The sequence below is a fragment of the Plodia interpunctella genome, chromosome 19, assembly GCF_027563975.2.
Source record: "Plodia interpunctella isolate USDA-ARS_2022_Savannah chromosome 19, ilPloInte3.2, whole genome shotgun sequence".
NCBI lineage: Eukaryota > Metazoa > Arthropoda > Insecta > Lepidoptera > Pyralidae > Plodia > Plodia interpunctella.
Window position 1 is genome coordinate 6,521,063 of NC_071312.1, and position 27,962 is coordinate 6,549,024.

Genomic DNA, 27,962 nt, shown 5'->3' on the forward strand with positions numbered 1-27,962 from the left:
ACTTGCTGTCTTTGATACTCTTATATCAAAAAAGTTATTTAAGAAAAGAGAACAAATGTTCTATAATATTTCATAACAGCTGTGTGTGAGCACCTTAATGTTTGATTAGGTACTTAGAACTATAAAAAACAATATATGTATTTATTACTGAATTAGATTATTCAGGGTATATTTTATTTATGATCACATTATATGGAATCACTTCATATTATCTAGGTACATAACAACAAACTGGAGGAATACATGTTAATCTTGGATTATAAACTATAAAGAAGAGTGTATTATGTATATCAAATTAAAAGCTTTCTTTTAATTTGATATACATAATACACTCAAGCCTTTAATCCTCTTTAAGTCTTTGCTTAAATACCCAATCAAACAGATTAATTACTATACAATATTGTCATTATTTAGTTCGCCTCTAGTAATTACAATACTTTAAATTTCTATTGTTATTTGAAAATTGTGATACACCTTTTTACCATAGTATGTAGATTTTTGAAAATTAAAGAATTATCTTAATTAGAGAGAAAAAATAAACAACTAATACTTCTCTATTATGTATGCATGTACATACATATGGATACTTAGAAAAATATTCAATAATAAACTGCATATAATATGAAATAACTCCACATTAATTTGGGATAACACAATTCAAATCATAAAAACTAATAAATACACTTATCAGCTCCTATTCGAGTAACAACTATAATAATCTTTGGATATGAATTTATTTGTTTTAAAAATAATTTAAGACAAGTCCATTGGGAGATCGATGCGCAAGGAAGTAATTTATTATAAGCTAAGTATATTATCTAAAATTCTAAATAAATAAGTGTAAAGGAGTTACATAAAATTATAACAAATAATTTTTTCTTACATATTTCCTAGAATTCGATTAGAAAAATAGCTATTAATTTACAAATAGGCAAGCATTTGGGCCAGTGTAATGCAGCACAGAAAAACATCACTGACAAGGCAATGAAGCCTGGCTGGGAATTTCTTTTTAAAATACAAATACTGATAAAAACCCCTCTGGAACAATCGTCTATTTTCCAAAGTTTTTCTTTTCTAAACAATCTTCTTTTCTTTTCTTTCTTTTCCTAACGGTCAATTTGCCCAATCGGTCTACTTACATCAATATAATGATTGATTGACAAAAAGTTTTCTTTTGGCAATATAAAACTTTAGATTATTTGGCCCTAAGCAATAAATGTTGGAATGCTAACACTTCAAGTGAACACATACTATACAAACAAATCGCTCGATAAATTACAATTATTCTTACAATTGGTCAAACAATAAAGTTATCACACAGGAACTAAGATATATAATTTCTCTAGTTTAAATCTTAACTATTTTATAACAAAATGTGTTTTTATAATCTAGTATCGTGCTTTATCTAGAAATTATTGGAGATATCAGATATTACCTAACGTCCAAATTGGATTCCGCAAAAATATATTAAAATTAATGTCATTGTTTAAAAGGGTATTTTAAAAGACCAAGAAAATTATATAAATCAATTCAATTGGCCCAGTAACTAACTCAATTTGTGTAGTGTGTTCATATATATTTGTTTATAAAAAAAAGAATCTAGTTAATCCCACACAAAGTAGCAGATTCGAGATGTGGCGAGGGAAAAGATGTCAGCACTGTTTCATAATTTCTAATACGCTCATCTCTTTCTTGTATGAGTGAAATGGAAGATATGACGGAGCATCAAGGAACTTATGCTATCTGGAATGATTACGAATAACAAATGTCAAAATAATGACATTGAAAACTATTTGCTTTGTTATAAAGATCACATTTCCACAATGTCCGCGTGCCAATACCTAAAGTTCTTGAAATTGGTAGCACGAAATTTGTAGCCATCCTGTCCAGGATTAATGTTTTACTGGCCACCGATAAAAAGAAAGACATTGTTTTATTCTTGATTTAACTATTTTTTCACACAATGACATACAAATATTCCCGCCGATTGCTTCTATGTGATTTTTGATAAATTCATTGTTAATTTGGAAAAGTCAATATAATTTCATTTAATTATCACTACATAGTTTTATTTTTTGCTAACCAAAGATATTGGCCACATCCCTTTCTGGCAAACTGTTATTGTCATATGCAAGGAACGGCATATTCGTAAGCATTCTAGTTTAGTATTATAAATTCTTTGCTGAGCATATAGCTTTCTCTGTCTACGGGTTAGACTGTCCTTCACCGGCCAATTAAATAAGATTATGCAATCATGTAAGTAAAATGTGAAGATTTTCGCATACTAATTACCTCAGTATGTATCTATTGTTAAATTTTTACATACATATTAAAAATAAGGGGTTTATGTTTTTTTTTATTACTATCATTACAAAACAAACAATATTAGGATGGATGTCGAATGTTATACCCTAGCTAGGATTATTGATAATCCGAAATGATAATAATGACAATAAGAAAAAATGGTATATTTTACTGGTAATATTCGGCCAGATATTCGATATTGAATATTACAATTTTTGAGCATCGTAGATGTTGCGGACGGCTAGAATGAATGGCATGCAATTAAAATGAGCATTAAATCGATTATGTGTTTTGATTTGAGTAATATTTTTTTATTACCGTGATAAGTACTTGATGTAAGCGATCAAAAAATTACAAATCAGAACATTTCAGAGATCAATCAGCACGTTTAAACAAACAAACTGTTCATCTTAGTGTTGCCGGTTAAATAATTGTTGTTATCGATTGTTAATTCTTTGATACTATCGATATTCTAAAAGATTTTCAAGATCAACTTCAGCGAAATTGAAAATATTTTATTTTATTTTTATACATTATTCAGAAAGAAGTTGTTTGGACTCCTTTTAAGTATAAGCCATTTGTGTTTAGAAATCACTTTTCTTCTATAGAGTGGGGGTAGTATGTGAATTCGTTTGTCTGGTATTAATCAGTTACTTAATTTTAGAGCCCCGGACGACATGAACATTACATTGGCGAGATAATATTGTTACGTGTTAATCAGCGAAAGTTATTAGATCGGTGTGCGAAAAAAATCGCTTATTGTTATCATGCGTTTTATACAAATCTTCGAACCCCTAGGCTATAATATTGTGGTTCTGAGAGCGCGGTTCTGAGAGCGCTTCGACCGCTGCGGCCGCGCTGTCATTACGCTCCGTCAATTTTCTCGAGCAAATAATCATTTTCAAAATTTACATTATCACAAAACAGATTAACTAGTTATTCTAACTTGTTGTCATCTGACAAGAAGAACTTATCTAAGTTCTTCTAAGATTAACTTGTTGTCAGATAGTTAAACTAATTCTTTGTTAGAATTTGAAATGACAGCGCGGCCGCAGCGGTTGAAAGGCTCTGAGTGACACACATAAAATATGAACTATTATTTCCTTAGTTGGGCAGCGCGGGCGGGAGGGTGGCGGAGGGCGGGGCAGCGGACGGCGGTGGGGGCAGCAGGCTGAAGTGCCGCACGGCCGCCTCCAGGGCCACGTTGTTGCCGCTGAAGTATGCAGACACCGCGTTGTGGAATAACAGCAGTTGTTTGTTCATCACTTTCACCTGGAATTTGTTCACCAATATAGTCAGTGTGATCATAAAGTCAACTAACTTTTATATCTGCCACTAGTAGACTTGTTTTAAATGAATAATATATGAATATGATATTAACAAGTAATTTTGTTATTTAAATTAATATTTTTCTTGCAATAATTTTTACTTTAAAATAATCACATTAATAGCACTAGTAAGACTTGATTGTAGTTGAGAATATAAATTTTCTTTATTTCCACGTTCCATTTACATAAAACACAACGAATATTTTCACACAAAAAATAACGGGTTGCCGGCAGAAGTGAACACTTGAATATTAACGTTGTGCATTTTTAACGTCTTACACATTTTCGAGGGTTTAGTGCGAGTTTGCATATCAAACACGCACTAAGCCCTCAGGTCACGTGTCCAGACGCGAGTTTTTGTTACATTTTTGACATCAACAATTGATGTATATATACTTAAGTTGACAAAAAAACATATAATTTGAGGATCTGGAAATGGCAACAAATTAAAAAATAAAAATAAACCACTAACCCGATTTTCATGCAACAATTTCAATTTAACAGCAGAATCGTCCCGCAGCCGCTCGTAATGCCTGCGGTGTCGCTCGATGTTGGACAACAGCAGTTCCGGGGGGTTCCCCCCACTCGCCTCCAGTTCACTGCGGTACGCGTCGTATTCCACTCTGAAATGTATAAAAGTCTACATAGTATAAAAGTAGCTTCCCGTTGTCTGTCTGTCTGTATGATTAAATCTCTTAAACTATGCAACTTGATGCTGACTTTTTAAAATATAGAGTGGTTCTAGAGGAAGATTTAGGTGTCTAATTTATTATGGTTTTACCTGAACGAAGCCGGGGCGGACAACTACTAATTGCATTTTAATAGAATAATAAATAAACATATATAAACACTTGTTGCCCGGGGCTTCGCTCCCGTAGAAATTTTGAGATAAAATATAGTCTACAGCAATCTTGTATAATGTACCTTTTTAATGGTGAATTTTTGAAATCGGTTTGGTATTTTAAGCGATTTCCCGCCTCAAATATACGCTTACCTCTTTATAATAATAGTATAGATATATCTGCTAGATACAATTAAACTGGTGGATAAATGGTTAGCATTAAGTTTAACCGATTGTTATCTGTAAAGATGTACAATGTGATGTACAATGTGCATAAACAAACATAAATATATACCTAGCGGCCTCATATTGTCGTATAGTGAGCAGCGTGTCTTCTATAGTTTTATTGGTCAATGTATTCAGAGAATTGTTGAAGAAATGTAGTGCGGCCAACAGGGTATCTCCGTTCCGGGTTAGAGATCTTTGTGTGTCTGCGTTGTACAGGAATCTGGAATATGACGTTGGAATCTTAACATATATCAACTATTTTCACTATTAGCTTATCAAATGTTGTGTTTTTCCTATCTAAGTATACATTTCATTAATTACTTTTTTGAGCATACAAACATTTTTTTTCTCTCTGATACTCCTTTAATGACCATTAAACTGTTTTGTGTGGCAATAAAAAAAAATGCGTGAAATAGATCTCACTGGTTTTGCAGCGACTTCTGCGCGAGCTCACCTAGCATGAACGGAGCATTTCTGTTTGTGAAGTTTGGGTGTGAAGTATATACAGGGTCATTTGTATCAAACGCAAAACCTTCTAAATATTACTTGGATACTTATATCAAAACAAGCAACTTTTATTCTACGACTTTTCGTGATTCGGAGTTTTATTTTAATATAAAAAAAAATCTAATTTGCGATTCTACACATCTTAACTCTATGTAATAGCCAAGCAACACGTGACAGTACAGTAGCGTTATGTAGCGGAATCGAACATAGAATTAACATTTTATAGAAACGACATTAAAACTAAAAAAAGGAATTTATTTGTATTTATTACGTTTACACAAAAGTCGTAGAACAAAAGATGTTTGTCTTTATGTAACTTATGCGCCTTTGGAAGGTTATGCGTTAGAAACCAGTAACCCTGTATATATATGGGAATATGGCAGTATAGACACAGAAGTATGGTACAGTCAACAGCACATCAACCTACTCAAATTGATTGCAAACTCGCCGCTACTAGCACGCTATAGAGGTTAATGCAGGGTAATCGGATGTGGTGTTGTCTGTACATGCGTCACAAAAGTCTCACTGGTTCTGCAGCTCGGGCGACTTCTGCGCGAGGTCCGCGAAGGCCTCGCCGAGCGCGCGCTGCGTGTGGCCGGCGGCCGCCAGCTGCGCCGTCAGCGTCGAGCTCAGCCGGAGAATGCCGTTGTATTTGCGCTGGGTTTCACGCAGAATTTCTATTTGCGCTTCTAGCTCTAAAATGTACACCCACCATAGGCTATTTCCAACTTTTTTGACATCAATAAGTGATGATGATGTATTTAGACGACCTCGGTGGCGCAGTGGTAAGGTTCTTGCCACTGAACCGAGAGGTCCCGAGTTTGATCCCCGGTCGGGTCATGATGGAAAATGATCTTTTAGTGATTGGCCCGGGTCTTGGATGTTTATCTATATATGTATTTGTTATAAAATATAGTATCGTTGAGTTAGTATCCCTTAACACAAGTCTCGAACTTACTTTGGGGCTAGCTCAATCTGTGTGATTTGTTGTAATATATATATATATCATACTATATGAATAAATATTTTTTAATTCGAATACACTTCACTACTACAAATCGGATATTTTTTTCTAATGTCAAAAAAAAAGTTTTATATGGAGCTCGTATGACAGTAATGTATTGTGATGTCACGGATTTTGGAGTCAAAAAGCATTTCTAATATACTTTAATGAGACCTAAAAAATAAATCCTGTAATCAATAGAACTGATCAATTTACTTACAGTTTAATTATTGTACCTATTTGGTTATTTTACATTCGAGACTTGTGTTATATTTACAACATACATATTATAGATTTTTTTTCTACTGTTTTATTATATGTATTGATAAATATCCAAGACTCAGGCCAATCTGAAAATATCATTTTGCGTATTGACCTGATTGGCTCTTGAACTCAAGGTAATCTACAGAATCCTTACCTTGCTTGCTTGCTGGTTTTACATTTAAGTTACGCTATTGTCTTACACTGTATATTTCAAAATAATGTAAAATTGTTTGCTGAGCCCAATAAAAGAAAAAATCCTAGCTCATGCAAAATTCATATTGTTTGACACTAACAGACAGGTTAAATTTATCCTGAGCTTGTTACGTAAAAGTAGAAGCCAATCTAAGTGATTGTATACCAACTATCTTGACTCTAACTTTTTACAAAAAATATAGCATCTATTAATTGACATTAACTCTTCTTTAAATTACCTAGCATTTGTATTTATAGCTATAAATAAAGATATTCCATCTAAAAAACTTTCATCTAAATAATTTACCTGTGTCAACAGTCCGTGAGCTCTTGCCTAGTTTCTCGTACAGTATCTGCTTGGTACACTTATATGTGGAGACTCCCCAGTTGCGTATAGACTCCAGTTTGGACGATCCAGCTCGGAGTAATGTGCTAGAGCCAGCTGCACCGTTCTGCGACACATCCGGAGGTGCTGGGGACATTGATGGGATTTTGTTGATTAAGGATAATGTTCAGAAACTAGAAACTGAGAGACACTTTATCTTCAAGCATCAAAATACTTCTTCTTTGCGGGTCTATGTTAAAATATATTCATGCCAGAACTTCAATGAACCTGCAAATCTGTAGTAGAGTCTTGCATATGAATGAACATTACATACATATGTATATTTTTATTATTTTACTAGCTGTTCAGCAGTTGTGCAGCTTCTCTGCCATGGCAAAAGTATCCTACGTCACTCTCCAACTATCTCTATCAAAAAATCACCTCAATCTAATAATTCAATTTTAACATGAAAGGAAAAAACACATTCATAGATATGGATTGGTCTTTGCTATTTGAAATAAACAGATTTTATTTTTTCACAATGTATATTATCATTTCAAGATATTCTAAGTTCTTATCAGGAAGTACTGCTTAGGTATAACACCATAGAATGTTAATGAATATTATAAAAGTTGAATTGTTATTACGTCTAAAGTATCCATTAAAAGGTTAAAGAAAATGTTAAAATAACATAATATCACAATACTTTACTCATAGAAGTAAATTATTTAAATTTGATCCATGAATCTACCTAATCAGTAGCCATATCAAGATAATGTTATACAACCCAATAGTTACTTACCATAAGCCGGAGGAAACGGCATGGAGCGTGATGTAGGAAATTTTGCCTCAGTTCCTGACGTTATAGAGTCACTGGACTCCCTTATAGGCGGTGTGTCTTTCAACATTTCATGTATGCTCCTCTCGGATTGCCTAGCAATGAATAAATAATCATTACCAGTAATGTACTGGTCAAATTGCAGTAATTTAGGCCAATAAGATCATGCATCAACACATTTGTATTGATAAAACTAGATGAAAACAAACAGATCGTCTAGAAATAGATTATTCACTGTTCTTGAAGTTTATTAGAATTGATTAACGATTTTATGACTCACCACTTCGACATCTTGCCGGATGATTGTGTTATTCGTTTATTTAACTATAAATAATATTACGCATCTATTAATTCTGAATTATACAAAGCAATAACATAATATTATTGGAAAATCGTGAAAATTATTTCAATTCAATCACGAAAACCTAAATCGACCGCTTGACAAGCCACTGACAGCAACAAGTTCGGATACATTGTCAATCAAAAACCGAATACAATCGAATGAGTGAGTACATACTTGATTTAATGCTAGAATTTGATAAGAACACAGATTTACAAACATAAGTAAATGTAATGTTTATATCTGTGGATAAGAAAATACTTTTTTTAACGAAAATTAAGCGTAATAAAATACATTTTTATTTTGTAAATGATAAATGTTAATAGAAAAAGTAGTAAAATGAAACGGTAAAGACCGAGTTAGACTGGCGCACCAAAGCTTCCGTATAAACTTGTTACTAAATGTGTTAAATGATGCTTCTCTTGTCATCCATTTTATAATTGATGATGGTTATTATTTTGTCGTGAATGTATACATACCTATATGGTATATCGATATAAGTAAAACCATAACAAATCATGTCCAAAATTTATTGAAGTATAACTATTAGTACATCAATACATCGATGATCACTAAGGTAAACGGTAATATAACTAAATTCTTAACTAGATATACATATACCTAAAATCTTTTAAAACTTTTGTGCATAAGGCACAAAATTAAATTAGTTTAATAAAATATGATAAGTTTCTTCATTCTTATGTAATAAAATAGGTATAACTAATCTTTTAGAGAACATTTAATTAAAGCTTTAAGAGTGTTCATCAGCATCCTGTGTTTTATATTCAATGATCAGTGTGTTCAAATGAAATAATTTTATGAAAATAGTTTATTATGCTGCTGGTATTTTACTTAGGTATATTTCTATTTTTAATAATAAGCGACTGATCTTTTTTCACAACATGTGTAACAAATGTTTTTAAAATATTCTTATAAAGTAAGATACTTATAAATAGATATAACTAAATTTAAATGTCTTTATTTTATGTTATGTAAATAATTGCATGTCATGCTAATGTCATGTAATCTAACGGTAACTTTTGTGGTAGTATGGCACCATGTGTTATAATTATAACAATGTAAACTAATTGTAGGGTATTATTATCTACGTTTGTATCTTTGGTTCATTGTACTTATTAACTCTGTTATAATCATTACCTAAATTTGTAAATGAAAAATCTTAATAACTCTGAATCATTTTATACACATAAATAAGATTCAATTTGTTATTCTCTATTTAATTGTTACTTATAAAATACCTCTAATAGGTATTAGTAAGTACTCAAATATATTTTTATGAAGACATAATCGATTATTTACATAAATTAACACCTATTCGCGAGTTTACGAGAGTGTATCCGAACATTAAAAATCCCGCCAAATTCAACATTTTGGCTAAGTTTTTCTTTTTGATTGCCACAAAGAAGAAAAGAAAAAAAAAGTTTTTCTTCTAATCTTTCGAAACATTTTTTTTTCGATGACATTGTCCACTGCATCGTGTAAAGAAAGGTTTTCGTCATTCGTCGAGTAGATGGGGGCCTGGTGGGCAGTTGGAAGGAATAGGTCGGAGTGGCCGCATTTCTCCAGAACTGTCGCTCACAACAAGCGTCTCTTGCGGGCAGCACGAGGTTTTCATTGTCATCGACTCAGTCGATGTCTTGTGACTCTGAAATAATAAAACGCGACATTGATTATTACGTCTATTATTTTAAAAAGAAAAAAAGAAGTCGATATTGTATGTGGTATTTTAGATAGACACACCTATACCTTTATACTACACAGTTACTGGAATAAAGATATTTGAGTTTGAGTATAGATTATTTAAACACAAATAAAATGAAAAGTTCATCGTAAGCACGCGATATCGAATTTTTATTCAAGTCATGCCACAGATTTTAGTATATCTAGGTATTCTAAAATCTGTTAAAATTGGTATATTAATTGGTACGGCGTTCCGGGGTTTCGTTCGTTCCCGTGGGAAACACAGGATAAAAATTACCCTATATGTGTTATTCCAGTACAGGTTACATTCTACCCGTGTACAAAATTTCATAACAATCCGTCTAGTAGATTTTGTCTGAAAGAGTAACAAATATACATACACACACACATACATCCTCACAAACTTTCGCATTTATAATATTAAGTAGTAGGATACCGACCCTCTTGAAGCAGTGTGCGATCGCCTGGCATATCGTAGTGCGCTGGCGCATGAGGACGTAGAGAATAGGGTTGAGCACGTAGTTGAGTAGCATCAGCATGTCTGACAGTTTGCTCAGCACTTCCAGCTTGGCCCAGTACGGCGGGCCTAGGCCGAGGAAGAGGGCTGACGTCACCTGAAATAAGGAAAAGCCGAATTATCATTACTGGTATTAATGTTATCTTAATCATTACTTAGAAAACTGACACCCAGTCTTCGTATCTAGAGTTTGTGAAATAGGTTTGTTAGTTATTCATACTAATACATAAGTTAGGTTATAATATAAACGTACCTATACAATAAAAGTAGGTATGTGGTATATGTACCGCTTTCAACCAACTTTTTTCTTATTTATGACTTCTACTTCATTAGAAAAAAAAAAAACTTTTGAAACAGATGAAATTTAAACTTCGTGTTAGTAAATCGCAGTTATGTGAGTATATTTATTTATATAAGTTTTTTTTTTTACAAAAAATTGGTATGTATGTTATATATATTATTGACAATCTTTTATTGTTCTCAGAGAGAGAGCTTATTCCAAAAATCATGGCCGTGCAGTAAACCTCTGAGGAGTTCCGTCGGGAGCCATTATCCTGGGTGCACTGCCATAATGATACATTGTCATCAAAACTAAACGCATTATGTACAAAATGCTTGCTACACCGATTGCTGATATCTGCTGCAAAATCGAATTACAAGATTCCACGCGAACATACCATATTATTTACATACATTGCAAGTTAAATAAAAGTTTTTAAAAATAACAGGGTTACTTAAAACAATTTTTAGCAAAATCATTTTCATAGTAATTTTAGATTACCCTAGCACGAATGTCAAGTACATAACAAAATGCTATACCTACCTAAATAGATAATTCTCGGTCCCCTACTATTATGGAAAAGCTGTACACGTATGACTAAGTGTAAAGCGGACTTCCGAATCTACGTATACTAATATTATGTGCAATTAATTAATTGTAATAAATTATACTAACTCATGTGGCACGAGTAGTATTCGAATCCGAGTTCGATCCGCAGGGAGACGCCTTAACTACACCACCACCGCTTCAATATCATGTACGCATTGTGTAAAAGATAAGTGAGAACGTGTGGACGCGATAACGTGCTACGTGTTTTGTAAAACACGTAGCACGTTATAGCATCCACATGACATGTATGTCATGGTAGCCCCCCGGGACTAAGTAATTTCTAAATAAGTATTTAGACCGGCTACACACGCTCCGATTTAAGGGACTACAGAAAGGGATGCACGTATTTAAAAGATAGAGGAGTAGGACGACCTTCGTTTTCTATTAAATACCTGCATCCCTTTCTGTAGTCCCTTACATCGGAGCGTGTGTAGCCGGTCTTATTTGTACCACCTAATGTTAATCACCTAGCGCCACAAACCACAATACTTACGATATCAGTTAAAGAAGTTTATAATTTGAAAACAAACCACAAAGCGTATTCGAGTGCGTGACCAACACATTAAATCAATGATCCATTCTGCCAACTAATTTGTATGCGGGAGGCGCGCACGCGACGAAAAATGTTTCATTGTTGCATTAAATAGCATTCCAATAAATAGCTGTTAGGCCAAAGGCGGATTTTGATATTAACATTGGCAGAAAATATTTTATAGCGTCGTGAAATGTATCGGTTATAATAAAAAACAAGTATTTCGTTTTTTTTTTGTGAAGTTTATTAATACTACTCAACGTAACATATAACTATATATTCCTCTCTATATTCTTTAGTTTAACTTTTACCTCCAGCATATTTGACCGTAAAATCATTTTGAAAAGGGTACTTAGGTAACCTAGCTACCTATATAGTTTGTATTAAATTAATATTATTACTAAACTCAGTTAATGGACTAAGTTTCGCAAAGTGTAAACGTCTATAGTATATCATTGATTTCAAATAAACATCGACTAATGTATGTTCATCTGATCCCACTCGAGTTGATGACTTTTCCGCAAACATGGAAAACAGCCAATATATAATATAAAGCATTGTAGTTAGATATCGAAATGTATACCTAATATCAATATACATACATATTCATATATTTACCAAATAAGTGTATAATGACCTTAAAATATACATACTAGCTGCGCCCCGGGGTTTCGCTCCCGTGGGAATTTCGGGATAAAAGTATCCTTGTTTCCTGAGCCATTAAGCAACCTCAGTTACTTATTATTCTATATTAATTTGCCGAAAGAAGCCTTTCAGAAATAATCTGGAGGATCGGCTCAGATATTTTGGCGTAATGACTAAGTACTTACAACGTACACTATTGATATTTCCAATATTAGTAGAGGAATATCTGTTTGGGAAAATAATAAAGGAATGCTTGAATGCACCCAATAATATCACGGATTCTCTGAAGGTCGCAGGCCTCTGCATCACGTTCAGACAATGTATGAATGTAAACCTTGTTGTACATTAACGATACGATACTCATCCAAGCTATGTGGACAGAATTAATTATTGATTTTGGAGCGAGGTGTTGGAGCCAAATGATAAATCTTACTTCGGTTTTACTGGAATGGAATACTTTATTTCTTGTTACTTTGTTGGAACATACATATGGACGTAGTTCAACAATGAACTACGTCCATAAATTCATTGATATTTTGGGATAATCCTCAATAACTTTTGTGATAAACGATAATATTAAATGTTGATTACTCACTTCTTAGTCTTTAATATTAAGCCTTTAATTTATTTGCCATAATTAAAAATTTATGGTGTATACATATTGAAAAGTGGTACACATTTAATCTAGTTGTCTTGTTCGAAGTATATGTTATATCTTGTTGCTATAACGTGTTTTTCATTTACTATAAGTAGAAAATAACGCTACTCACCATCTGCGGCAGCCAACAGATCATGAACAGAACTGATAATGTGGCCATCAGTCTACTGAAGGCTACTTCCTCAGCCGTCGCCGCGTTGTGGTGCATGTGAAGGTTGTTGCCAGACGTCATGCTGCGCTCCCGTTGGCGGCAGCTGCTTTTTGACACCCTAGGGTAGACAAAACCATTATGACATCCCGTAATCGATTATAATAATAACTTTCTAAATTAAATTGAGATTATAAATAAAATTAATTACTAATTGAAACTCAAAAAAAAATTAAGCTTGCGTGCAACACAATATAGACTTTATGTTTGCTTTCCATCAGGCTAAGATCAAACGCTGTCAAATTTTTAATTAAAGAGATAAAGTACTAGATGTTGCCACGGCTCCGCTCGCTGCAAAATGTTCCAGTTATAGTCACTGTCCAGCTTTCAAATATCTTCACACTAATAACAACCTCAATCTAATACTACATACTTAATACTAATTATATATAAACACAATCCATTATCTATAGCGTAGTATAATATCCTGTGGATTTTTTTGTAAAAAATGTGATGCTGCAAGAGCGCAGGGAGCTTTTCAACTTGAGATTTGTATAGTTCACTGGTGTGTATGCGATTACTTGCCACTAAAAGACATGTCAGATTGTCTTTAGGCGACTTGAATAAAATCTGACACTAGTGTTAAGAATTAACACACTCGAAAAGAAAGAGACTTAATTAAAATCCATACTAATACTAATATTATAAATGCGAAAGTCTGTCTGTCTGTTCCGCTTTCACGGCTAAACCGCTGGACCGATTTTGATGAAATTTGGTATACACATAGTCAAAGGCTCTCCCGTACAAATATACGGTAGATTTTTTTTTTCAAAAATCAACCCCTAATAGACTATAATGGGGAATGAAAGTTTGTGTTCCGCTTTCGCAGAATAACTCATGCGGGTGAAGCCGCGAGCAAAAGCTAGTTTACTATAAACTAGATAATGATGCCCTCACCTACGGACCACGGGCTCATCACCAGCCCTGGGCGCGGTGATGGCGTACAGGGCTCTGATGACGGCCAGGTTGCAGTACACCAGGATCACGCAGAGAAACGTGCCTGAAGACAAAAAAGTGAAGTTATTTAGTGGTTCTTTATAAGTATATTGAACATGGAGTTCATAGAACTAGAGCTAGCGACCTTCGTTTTAGTAGAAAGGTTCAAATTTTCATAGTTATCTATACTTGGTACTCTTACCTACTCGTGTAGTTTGAAAGGGAAATTTGCACATAACCAAAATACAACATAAGTATATTATGCGTTAATTTTGAACATATTTTTTTTTTTAGTTTCCAGCCAGGTAGAACAAAAATGTATATTTATCTGTGGTAAAAAAGCTAAATTGGGCATATTGCTTGCATTATCACTGAAGCAAGAAAACACTGTTAGATACCTACTGCATAATGAAAAAGGCGATTACGCTTATCATAATATTCTTGATATATGGCGTAATCGCGAACATATGAGTATTTTCAATGATTTACAAACAAGTGCCACCATAACAATAACGTACAGGCAATAATTTGATGCAATTTAATCTTATTAACCACAATATAACTCAATAAGTATGGAGATTTTATTTGAGTATATTACCTGTTAGAAAGAAAAATTGGTACCTACATTTTTATCAGGTTAGGTATTAAAAGATATTACTCGTCACGTTTTAGTGTCAGGAGTAGACGTTTTAGTGTGTAAGGAGCGTCTGGACCAAAAATGTGTGATTTTATTTTTGACATATCTTTGAAAATTTGTTTCTTTTTGTCATTGTCACAGTAATTTTTCACTTGTGTTTCTAAATCAGATATTTATTATAAAACAAAGTCGTCTAACGCGTCTGTCTGTCTGTCTGCCTGTTCGCAATAAACTCAAAAACTACTGCACGGATTTTCATGCGGTTCTCACCAATAGATAGTGTGATTAGTAAGATAGGTTTAGGTATATAATTTTTAAGGGCCGCTAGTCATACATAAATGATGCCTTCGAATAGTCACCAAAAAAAAACCTCTACCCTATTTCTCAACGGGACATCGTTAGTTGTGTGTAAGATCTTACCAAAGATAACATAAAAGATGGCATAAACAATGTCGACGCTGTTGACAGCGTTGCGGTACCGCACACACTTGCCGTTGTAGTAGAGCCCCAGACCCAGGATGGGGGCGCAGGTCAGCACGGCCGCCCAGAACCACGTGATGAGCAGCGTCAGACGGATCACGTAGTATGTGACTTGCTGGAACAAATTGAACAAAACAGATTATAGGCTATATTGCATCTTCATAGTCGTATTCCTCATGGCTGAGGTCCTGATTCCTCGTGGTCATTACGTGGAATGAAACATGCACAACAACTTTCTTGGCATTATTAATGGAGTGGTTTGCCATTGCCTTCTCCATTTCACACACAAGTTAATAATAATCAACCAGTGTGCAGGTTTCCTCACGATGTTTTCCTTCACCGGAAGCAAGTGGTGGTCTATGAAAACTACTATACATGAGTCAGATTGGTATACAAACTCATGTGGCACGAGTAGTATTCGAACCTGTCCCAGGTTCGATCCACAGGCGGGCGTCTTAACCATATTACACCACCACCGCTATATTGCATACACACACGCAACACTTTACTAACGCAAAAGAATTGGATGAAAACATGTGTATTTACATACACATGTTCATAATTATAAATTTATTTCATTTGAGCATTTTCCTTCATAAGAAATTGAGCGTAAAGTAAAAGCCCAGGGTAGACTTTCCGCTGCGTGACAAAAAATCAAGTCCACTGACTTGATTTTTGCCGTACTGACAGTAAGCCGTTGAGGAGTACCCTCGTTGAAAGCCGATCCTGGATACATCATCAGGTCATGTTTATAAACAGCACATAGGGTACTCTTTTTCTCGAAATTCCTACGAGGAAATTTCCGGAGCGCAGTTAGTCAGACAAAAATCAATTCATTCAGACTTTCGTAACTACTATGAACAGTATCCATAATGGATGGCTTGTGGAAGCGAGCTATTTACGCACGAGGTGGATTTACAATGTAAAATCGAATCTTAATGACTGACAAATGGGTCATTGAAGTTCGTTCTTCAAATTCATTGAAATATAATTCGAAGCGGTGTTGGTCTGGATGGTTAAGACCGTCCGCCTGTGAACAAATGGTCCAAGGTTCGAATCTTACTCGTGCCACATATGTTTGTATACTAATGTGTCATACGCTCGCTATCGCGTGTCTATAATACGAAAGAGGTATATTAACCTCTCTATACCTTACCCCTATAATAAACATTATTTTTATAAACATGACCTGATGATGTATCCAGGATCGGCTTTCAACGAGGGTACTCCTATACATACCATGGCCCCTTCTATGTTGATGGTACCTATAGAATGAAGATTATTAAAAACAAAACACCAAACTATTGAACATATGAGCATATAAGTACTTCGTGTCAAGATATCAGATGCTTGCGACATTTGTTGTGAAAATGGAATAGATGCGAATGATATAAGTTTTTCTCATATCAAGTAAGAAGCAAGAAGTTACACTATACATTGTTCTAAATGTTTCAGCGAATAAGGGTCAATTTATTTATTAAGATAGTAGACCAGCGATCTAACTCCGCTTGGACAAAAACAAATTTTCCCAGACATGGGACCTAGCTATATATAATATAATTTATAATACAGGTGCAGTTAGATATAACCGTATTAAAACACAAGAAAAAATATGGCCATATCTTACAGCATTCTGAAGCACTTAATTGCACTTATTTTTTTATTGGCACTTTTGTTTGGCATCCAGGTCCATTTTCATAAAACCCAAGAAGATCGAATATAAAATGTTTATAGAGAATTTTGATCGGCATAAGCACTTTCTCGTCAATTTCTTTTCGAAATTGTTCCATGATATGGTTGCCATTTCAGAAAACAACTAAGTAGATACTTACTGAATTATATCCACGTTATCCACAAGGTTTAAAAAAAAATCATGCATGTGGAGATCAGGTGTAACACCAAATACGCAACTTAACTGCAAGGATTTTAAATGTTGTTTCCAGAGTGAAAGTCGGGTTTACCTTAAATATATATTTTAGGTCACACCATAACCCAAAGCTGGGCATAATCTAGTCATTTGGCATAGACCTCTTCTTCATAGTCGTATTCCTCATGGCTGAGGGTCGTGGTCATTACGTGGATTTAAACAAACATAACAACTCTCTTGGCATTAGTAATGGAGTGATTTGCCATTGCCTTCTCCATTGCACACACAAGTTAATAATCAACCAGTCTGCAGGTTTGTTTCCTCACGATGTTTTCCTTCACCGGAAGCAAGTGGTGGTCGATGAAAACTACTATACATGAGTCCGATTGATGTACAAACTCATGTGGCAAGAGTAGGATTCGAACCTGAGACCTTTCGATCCACAGGCGGGCGTCTTAACCATTACACCATCGCCGCTTCTATGTGCATACAGTATCACTTCTGAATATTGTTGTGTAGTTTTTGGAAATAAATGTATTATGAAAAGCCACGTGGGAAGTAAATTAAAAACAAACAGGTATTATTACGCAACACATCGGAAGTCCGTGAACACACAATCCTATGACTAGCTGTGCAACAATGCGGACGCTTGCAATCCGTTTATTTACAAATGTCGGCATTGCATTGTGTTTATTTATGATTATAATACAAAACTTCCTAAGGTCGAATAATGCTCGAAGAACATCACAATATTATCACATCTGCCTTTGCTTTTTTCCTACTATTGACCAAGCAAATAGGCACGTGGCCCACCTGATGGGAAGTGGTCACCGCAGCCTGTGGATGCCTGCAATACCCCGGCCCTCAAATAATCTGTTCAGGGTCATTTTGAAGAACTCTATGTTATAGTATCTAGGAAAATCCATAGCAGGGAAAAGACAAGTTCCGACTTATGTTTTAAAATGTTAATGTTGGAAATATTAACTTCTTATCAGTGTGATCAGTGTGATATTTCTAAAACTGACGTCGTTTATTCAAGTCGCCTAAAGGCAACAGACGATTTTATACTTTTTCTGTAACTCTAATGAGCAGCTCTATAATAACAATAAATGCTACAGCCAGATGACTCACCTTCGATGTGATTTTTATCACTCTCTCTTTCATCTGAGCCTTTTCCCGGTTTCTTTTTCAGAGGTTGAGCGTCGGAGCCTAGTGTTAAAAGTGTTTATCAATCAAAGGATACACAATGTGATAATTTTACAGAGTATTATTTATTTTGTTCCAAGGAAATGTAGGCGACGGCTGAAATTATTGGTGATAGCGCTGGGCAGGACCAACCGCTTAAACATGGCTCCTTTGACGCGCGCGCTACGCACTCTCAACCAAATGTTGAAATGTTCGGGTGTTCTTGGGTGAATTCACAAAGGTTGCATTATATTGCATTGCATGTAATTTGTTATGTTATATTTTTATTTAAAGTGTCTATTCTATTGCATTGGAGTTAGATCTGTAATAATAGAATAAGATTTGGTAAATAAATAAAGTTATATTTTATGTCACTGACCAACAAATCAATATTCCATGTCCAATCACCACGGTATATCCAATCCAGAACATGCTCAGACAGTTCATCCGATTATTATTGCTTTTATCAACAAATTGGTTTGACACAGTTCATAACTGAGGCAGGGGTTAGCCACACAAAGATCTGATTCAAACGTCACCTTTCTTACTATATCTTGATTGGCCTTTATTCATGAACAGCCATTTATTCATTATTACATGATGTGAGGGGTTTTTGAACTCTTATGCTAGTTGATTGCAACATTACAGTGGGCTCATTGATGTTACGGCTAAGTTTTGAGTGATATTAAATTGATTATGATTTTAAACCGATATTAGTGTATTCACGATAGGTTTTAAATTATAATATTATTAGTTACTACTTAGTAATAACATATTATTTTAAAAAAAACGCCCATGGTAAAAACCTATGTCACTCTCCACCAAAAATCAATTGCTTCGGTTCGACTTAAAAGCACTTTTTTATAGTTGACTATGTAACACAATTTCCCATATATAAGATGAAAGAGACCTTATAAAAACGGAAGTTCATAGATTCATGTATTATTTTCGCGCGAAATAGACCTAAGTATATACTCGTATATAGGTAGGTATTGTATATATAAATATATATATTATTATGTCGTCAGCAGTTAGTTCATGATAGTATCTAGCCTATATTCATAGTGATTGTAATAATAATCAAATAGACATGGAACGTCAAAATATAATATTTTATTTTTTATATTTTAAAAAATCTTGGTCTTGATGTCTTGACATGAACCGAGTAGCTACTCGTCAACTCGTCAAATTAATGTAAATCAATTTGATATGACACTTACCCCAAAACTATCAGTTCTAGAGTTGATTGGTTTATTGGCTATCGACAAAGAAACGTATGGGAGTGGATAACACTTAACTAATTACTTAGATTAAACTTATTTAGTACCTACAGCACAATGTCTCTGATATCATATCATTTCATACTTCAACCCATAAATCAAGGTACATTAAATCCATTAGAAGCATATAATAAACGGATATATTAAAGAACAGTAATTATCGGGGGTCTTTATAATATTAATAGATTCTAAAAGAGACAAAAACAATTTTTTTGTTTGTTCACGAATGGATGGAATTGGATGTTCACAGTTGTGATGCGGATGGTCTAACTTAAAATCTGGTATAAGTTTCATCGCGATACGTTGCTTAGAATCCGAGATATAGACAATAATAATAAGTTAAGGGCGGACGAAATAAACATGGGCGAAGCCGTGGGCAAAAGCTAGTTATTGTATAAATATTTATTAATAGAAGTTGCCGCCATTTTCTTACAGAAAATCTAGACAATTTTCATCCTTAGGAATTCATGAATGTTTGTTATTAATTTATGCATTAATTGTAATGAATATGACATACGAACCATATTGATGTAAGAGATGATCGCAAAACAAAATAAACGTTGATAACATTCATGATAAAGTTATGTAAATTCTTGGCAAATTAAATGATCGTTGGCGCCATTTTGCAAATAGTCCGTTTGACGCAAGCCAAACGGCGAAGTGGGTCGCTAACAATGTGCCATTTGCGCCTTTTTAGACCACCATAGATAACAAAACTGGACATGGCTTAATCAAGAACAATTACCTAGTATCGCCCGCCAAATACGTCCATAGAGCAATTGTTTTTTATATTTACTGGGTGACATAAGGGCTAGTAGATGCTCTGTTATAGTATCCAATTAATTTCAAGTTGGCAAGGACTGATAACAACTAGGAAGTGTTAGTTTTTTTTTATTAGTAATTTTTACCGACAGCTTCGCGTGAATGAACATCTCATACATATATCTATTTTTCGGGTTAAAAGCTATCCTATGTCTTTGAAAAGATAAATATAATATAACAATACTATATAATATAACTGAAAAGATAATATAACAAGTTAAAATGATTACAAAGAAGGAAAGATTTATATAATTTTATAAGTTCCACGATAAAGGTCGACCAAAACAAATGAAGGAATAACTACGAACTATCTAATTGTTTACTACTTCTTATTGCGTTCTCGTAAACTTAATTCCCGCAGTCAAACAACATTTATCTAATGCGGGGGGGCCCGCTGAGCGGGAATTAAGATGTTTCATTGCCATTATGAACTGACCATTTCTGGTTTATAAAGATGACACTGGTATAACAGCAAACGAGATGGAAACCGGTCACCACTACATGTATGGACGCCTACGATAAAAGAGGTGCCAGGCGGAAATATCGCTAAAAACTGAAGTCTCTAGGGACAGCCATGGCAGGGCCTGTTATGCCAGCTCCATACTATCGCCAAACTAAGACACATGGCGTCGCGAATGCGTGAACATTGAGTAGTTAGTATGAGTGCTATTATTTACCGCAATGATAAACCAGCAATGTATACGGAATCCGTTAAAGTTTGACAAACTGTTCGACGACTATGGAGCCGGAATAAGGTACATAAATATGCCGCCGATAATAATGACTGCCAGAAGTTAGGTAAAATCTGCTTGTCTGCTAATATTTCTGCTTTCTAATCGGTCGGTATAGAAGCCTCTCCCATCAGCAATATTGTTATTATTTTCAATAATGTATATGTGTATTCCTCATATGACCTCAATCTTTATCTGTAGCCCAATGGAAAGAAAAAAAGGTCAAGGATGTTTACACCGTGAAGATCCCTAAATTGTTGAGTTCGGGAAATATCGAAGCGGGAAGAGAATAAGAAACCTTAACATAAATTTCCTACCTTCTGGTACAGGAACGGCCTGGTCAGAGCCAGGTACCGCTCGAGCGCCATCGTGACAGCAATGCAGACGCTCCCGATCCCGAACACCCGAAGCACCACTCTGATCGCGCAGAACATTTGGGTCTCCTTTGCTCCTGGCACCAGCTCGCCCACCACCATCGAACTCATCATGCCCACCTGTCAAAATATATACTATATTAACCCTCACTCTTCATCGCGTGTTAGATTTTGAAGATTTTGCTGTGACTTTATCAACAGCTGTCTGCTTAACGCCAACCCTATTTGGGAATCAGCTACTACCTACTGTATTTTATATTTTATGTAATTTAAACAGATTCTCTCTGACGTTACTTATTATCATCGAAGCAAAGGGAAAAATTACAAAGGATTGTAATTTGTAGAAAGCTACCTATCCCTCTATCTATCTATCCTACTGATATTATAATGTGTATGTATGCAAAATCGGACGAATTGTTATGAATTTTGGCACAAGAGTAGAATACAACAAAGGAATAACACATAAGGTACTTTTTATCACGAAATTCCCACGGGAGCGAAGACCCGGGGCGCAGCTAGTGAAATAAAGATTACTACGATGAAATTAAGGTAAACACATTACTCGTCAAATTAATTCAGTTTAGAGAAGTTTCTCAGAAGTAATGTCATAATATTCTTACATTTCTTCGAAATAGTTCACTATATTTCAGTGACAGATAAGAATGTGCCAACAAGCATTCTCGATTCAACCCAATCTGATTGAATTTCTCTGGCGGGACATTCCAATATCTTTAGAGGGATTTAGTACAAGGTTACGGACGATATTGTTTCCTAAATTTGGCTTAAAACGAACTTGAACTTAATTCGGAGTAACTTTGTCTAAGTTTATGTGAGCAAATATCTGTCAATGTTAAGAAAGGCTTTGCAATCAAGTTGAGTTTGTGTGCGTAAATTGTAAGTTGGATTTATTTTTATTTTCTAGTACTCACAGAGAAAGAGATATGAGAAAAATTAATTGTTCTGTTCATTGGATTTTGGATAGACTCGTCGATTATTTACCATTCGATACATTACCGGGAATCATCCCGGATTATACCTAGTGGTGGTGCAAGTCCATCAATTAGCAACATGTATGGGAAACGTTTTCATACATATCAACCAAGGACATTCTTATATCATAAATAATATGTAATGGCTCTTTCACACTATCGTGAACTCAGATGTCGACGCGAACGAACATACATATATCGCGTAGCGTGTACTCATGTGAGATTTTCATTTAATTTTGTAACCTCATTTTTAACTTTTTGAACCATATTTGATATTGAGTGATAGTGATGTGGAGCCTATATAAGGATTTGCTATATCTATTCAACATAATTAGTGCCACCTATAATTTGAATTACAGATTTTTCGCAAATTCCACGGGATCAATAGTTTTCTCCCTGATTAAATGGTACTACGTCCTTCTCCATACCCTTAATTAGATATATGCGAAATATTGGTTGAGTAGATAACGCATGAAGAGGTAACAGATAGACAAACTTACTTTCGCATTTATAATATAGTTGGGATTCGGATATATCCTACTTACCAAAGCTACCAAGTCATTAGCTGCCAAAGAAGTCAACAAGAGAAGATGCTTTCTATTCCTGACTCTTCTTTCTCCTCTCCTTAATGCTATGATGGCTGCCGCATTGCCAATTATACCAAAAGCATAGACAACCAACACGAAGAGGTGGAAAACCTTCGGATGTGGTCCTCTTGCGCTGACCACGTCAGTTTGACTGGAGTTGTCTACTTTATTGGTTAAATTTCGGTAGATTTCATTTATCAGCGGCAGTGCGGTGGTTTCGAAACCCATTGTGATGTGTTTTTGTTTTTATTACAGATGCTTTTTATCTTGTCGCATTGTACTGCATCTGAAACAAAAGAATAAAATAAAACTAATTATTGCCTGTAAGTTTAAAAGAGTAAAATCGTGGACAAAAATAAATAAATTGTATATTGTATTTGTCGGTCTATCTAGAGTGAACGACAGTACTTTAGAAAAGCCGAAAGATAAGCCTCAGTTTAATGCAACAACATCATATTAATATTATAAATTTTTACCCCGAAATTTCCATGGGAGCTAAGCAGTTTTTAAATATGACATGCTGCTGCTGTAGCGAGCGGTGGTGGTACCCAGACGTCTGAGATCGAAAGGTCGAGGTGGGTCGAGTTCACATACTCATGTGGCCAGATTAGAATTCTAAACTCTAATTCTGACTCATTTATAGTAGTATTCATTGACCATCACATCCATGTTTCCGTTGAAGGAACACATCGTGAGGAATTCTGCACACAGCATGGTTGATAATTAAGTTCACTAGTGTGCATGCGATTACTTAATTGCCACTAAATGTCGGTAGGTACTCGTAAAAACCGACATGAATAAAATCTGACAACAGTATTATCAAAACACACTCGAAAAAAGATTATTTAAAAACTAACACAGCTTACCCAGTTACACCCATCACCAAATTACGATTTATACAAACTTTACTTTCAAACCTAAAACAAATTCTTATAGAATAGTTCACTAGATACTATAAGTACTACGATAGCTGTTATCAGTCACCGAAGTGCATATTTTTGTAACCTTCCGGTCGTGCACTCATTCCCCAAATTATCACGTTGTAGGTATTTTGTTTAAAAATAATGAGGGGTTACCAACTCACCACAGAAATTGTGTTTTAATTGATTTCAGTCTAATAAATATTTTTTTTTGTGACATTGGGCGTGCCTTAGAATAAAATCACACTATATACTTCCGTAGATGTCGTACGAGGCGACTAAGGGACATGTAGACTTTTCATATGATAGGCAACAACTGTATATACACCGGCATGTATGGGTTGTCGTCAGGCAAGTGGTCGGTCATAAAATTAAGAGGTTCCAACATTTAAAGATACGTAAAAAAAGGGAAAGTTATTATTCAAAAATATACCGTCAGTATTCTATCTACTAACTGTTATGTAATAGGTTTTGAGTTAAAATAAGATAAGGAATAACCCCCGTCATCATTCCATTTCTCACTTGACCGGGCAACTGACGTGTTTGGTGCGATTTTATGTTTTCTGGGAGAAAATAATTGTAACACGAAGACTTATTATTAATAACATAAACTAAACTCACTGCCATCCTTTGGAAAATTGTTCATTGATTCCAAACAAATAAAATTATAACTACTTACTTCATTTGTTTCACTATAAAATTATTTACTTAGTTTTTTGAGAGAAGTCTCAGATAAAGACAGGACAAGGAAATAAGTGATAAGTATGTAGGGTGGATCGCAGAGCGTTTCGGAATCATTTTCTTAAGGAAGGAATCATTGCCAAAATCAGTCATTCATGAAATTGACAATACCGCAGTACAGATTAATGATTTCAAAGTCAGATAGTAACACTAATTGTTGTTTTTGTTAAAATTTGAAAAAATGTTAATGACAGCGCAGTCGCCGCGGTCGAAACATACTGAGAAGCACCGATGGAGCAATCGTAGGTATTTTATGACATGAGTTTACGTCCAGTTTTTGTCCATTTTCTTCTGGTCGGGCGCACCCATCAACATGCTTTTTGGGAAGAAACTGGGCAATTACTGGGCGCAAATCTATATCATGTAATATATTATGTAATATGAAATTATTGTGACTATCTCTACCATTCAAGTTAAACTTGGTCCTATCTTACGGAATACAAAACATCAAATAATATTTAAATGAAATTCATACGAAAATGTGTCGCCGTGTGATTTGAAATTCAACTTGTTATCATTCGAAGTTACAAATTCGATATATTTGACTCCCAAAATATACAGTCACCTGCGTGTTAAGTTGAGCATTGACAGCTGAGACGGTAATAGGGGCGATAATGTATTGAATTTGAATTAATGTTGTCGACCGTACCGTAGATTTCTTAACAAAAATAGCCGCAGTTCTACCTACGACCTAGTTGTGACAAAGCAATCTTTTTATATTAATTTATTCTAGTCACTCAAGGACGTAATGGAATTGTTTTATTCATACTTATTTAATAAATTCTTAACGATTGATAAACAATTAAGTATGGATTATGAATGCAATGTGAGTTTTAGTTAATGAATATTTTATTTAGGGTTTGGACCTCAAATGGAAAGACCCGTCCCATTGCCACGTTTCGCTCCGTCGTCCACCGTTACGTTGATGTACGTCGACGTACGTCTATGTCAAAACCTATAGAAAACAACGGTGTCGCAACCCACAAGGTGCTTATCGGAGCGTAGCGTAGTAATAGGGCCTAGCATTTATCTAATATACGAAATGTAACTAGGGTAATATAGATTGTTGCCCAGGGCTTGAGAATTTTGAGATAAAATATAGCCTATAGCAATCTTGGATAATGGACCTTTCTAATCGTGAAATAATTTTTAAAATCGGTTCGGTAGTTTCTGAGATTACCCGCCTCAAACATTTACCTCGCAAACGTTTACCTCTATAATAATGGTATGGATAGTATACATATCCAGGAAATTGTCCCTACGTCCACTAAAATCCATTTAAAGACCCACTGATAGATCGTTTTCTACTTTTATGTCAACTTTAATCCATGATTCAGGTTTTTTTGAAAAAATGATTTCTTAGAACTAACAGCATCGTCCTAAAATTAGGAAAGCTAGCCCTGGGCTCCGTCGCTCTGTTGTGGATGACATTAGCAACAGCTCAGAGGAGAGAAATAATCACTTCACGATACTGAAGTGATTATTTCTCTCCTATACTCAAGTCATATGATAAGCAATTATTGTCCAATGATTCAAACTTATCCATTAAACTATAACTATAATTAAAATATAAAGAATGAGATCACGCCATCAGATCTTGACGTGGAGATTATGAGACCAAATTGGATGTATTTAACCTGACGAACAAAAAATATTTTTCAAATCGATCCAGACGTCTATAGTCTTCAGATAATCGATAACATATGTAATGTAAGTATGGAAAAAATAATTTTAAATTTTATTTCGCGACGATCTGAGAACCTCCTTTTTTGCAGTCGGTTAAAAAAACTTAAAAACTAAGAACAGTCTGAATCAATATAACGGCCAATCAGTAGGTTAGGTATACATAAGTTTAGGTACCATCTCGTTTTACGTAAGTGACTTGCCCGTTACCTAAGCTTTAAACCACATCATATGACATCGTATAGGTAATTTATGATATGAATCATATAAATATATGATTAACAACTAACGAACGTTTGCATTTAAGTGAATAAAACATAATTTCTGAATATTTCCTATTGATGACTAACAATATATTCAGACTTAGGTATTATATAATATAATATCACTTCTGGATGGAGCCTAGAATCCTTTATTTCGAATACCTTGGTTTCAGAATAGATAATTATTTGACATGGAAAATACAAACACAATATTTGAGAAATAAATTCACGTCACATATAGGTTCACTAGACTACTGGAACTATATAATTTGTTACTCCACAGTATGAATCAATGTATATATACGTAGGAAATTACTTTTATATCTACAACTCACTATCTACAAGTCACATTCACTATAATTAATAGAAATATTGGGTATTGCCGCCGAGACAAGTCTACAAGAGCTACAAAGAGCACAAAATAAAGTAATTACATATAGCGCTACTCTGTTACTCATACAAACTAAACATAAACTCGTAAAATTTTCCAAGAGACAAAATTAATGAGCATTCGACTATTTACGTATACAATAATTGCATTTTAAATAAGAGGATAATTAATAAAACTATCCACATTCCACACTGATATATATTTATTAAAAAGTCACAAGTTTCCAAGTGCAGTTTTCGTCGATTAAGTTTACTCGTGTTACCGAAAACACGCACCAAACGTAGAGCAGAAAAACACCACCTTTTAAGGAGCACTCTTCTACAATAAATTACTTCCGCGTAACTTTGATTGTTAAATTTAGATTCCCTATAAAGTCCCAGCTACCCTATTGTATTATTGTATTATCGATTATAATAAAAAAATATACCTATTCTATGTTCATAATTAGAAATTATATTTTTCACATAAGAAATTAAAGATAAAATTAAATTATTATTCAAATTAAGAACGACTTAATTTCAGTTTTATAAAGTTAGTTTTAAATTAGAAAGAAATCATACTTACCAGCAAAAAAAAACATTCACATTCCACCAAAACACTGGCCACCTACTATATAATATTCTTCTTTTTCACATGCGTAAAGAGTCGCGTCCCACGGCTACGAATCGCGCGACGCACGAGCGTCCGGCGGGCGAATTCCGACAGGACTACCGAACACTGGGAAAATTGCTACCG

General features: G+C 34.5%; 2 protein-coding genes across 2 annotated transcripts; both read right to left on the reverse strand.

Annotated features, from left to right (window-relative positions):
• Positions 1-3,285: 3,285 nt before the first annotated feature.
• On the reverse strand, positions 3,286-8,291 carry Arfip (Arfaptin). Its single transcript, XM_053759704.2, has 7 exons — positions 8,111-8,291; positions 7,795-7,925; positions 6,975-7,139; positions 5,735-5,903; positions 4,769-4,921; positions 4,105-4,255; positions 3,286-3,576 (listed from the first exon to the last, which is right to left on the reverse strand). The coding sequence occupies exons 1-7, from the start codon at positions 8,119-8,121 to the stop codon at positions 3,409-3,411; spliced, it is 948 nt and encodes a 315-aa protein (XP_053615679.1). The 5' UTR covers positions 8,122-8,291; the 3' UTR covers positions 3,286-3,408.
• A 395-nt stretch (positions 8,292-8,686) lies between these two features.
• Positions 8,687-27,929, reverse strand: LOC128678254 (uncharacterized protein). Its single transcript, XM_053759680.2, has 8 exons — positions 27,792-27,929; positions 23,188-23,515; positions 21,597-21,773; positions 15,335-15,509; positions 14,239-14,341; positions 13,246-13,402; positions 10,333-10,506; positions 8,687-9,836 (listed from the first exon to the last, which is right to left on the reverse strand). Exons 2-8 carry the CDS (start codon positions 23,455-23,457, stop codon positions 9,687-9,689), a joined length of 1,206 nt encoding a protein of 401 aa, XP_053615655.1. The 5' UTR covers positions 23,458-23,515; positions 27,792-27,929; the 3' UTR covers positions 8,687-9,686.
• Between the last annotated feature and the right edge of the window lie 33 nt (positions 27,930-27,962).

Bases quoted from the DNA above. Each gene is read 5' to 3' on its own strand.
- LOC128678254 (XM_053759680.2), bottom strand. From the start codon at position 23,457: ATGGGTTTCGAAACCACCGCACTGCCGCTGATAAATGAAATCTACCGA. The intron at 13,403-14,238 runs GTGAGGGCATCA...TGTCTACCCTAG, and splicing joins GATGAGCCCGTGGTCCGTAG to GGTGTCAAAAAGCAGCTGCC. The intron at 10,507-13,245 runs GTGAGTAGCGTT...TCCTTATTTCAG, and splicing joins TCTGTTGGCTGCCGCAGATG to GTGACGTCAGCCCTCTTCCT.
- Arfip (XM_053759704.2), bottom strand. The intron at 7,140-7,794 runs GTAAGTAACTAT...CAATGTCCCCAG, and splicing joins GCCGTTTCCTCCGGCTTATG to CACCTCCGGATGTGTCGCAG. The intron at 5,904-6,974 runs GTAAATTATTTA...TGTACATTTTAG, and splicing joins CTCACGGACTGTTGACACAG to AGCTAGAAGCGCAAATAGAA.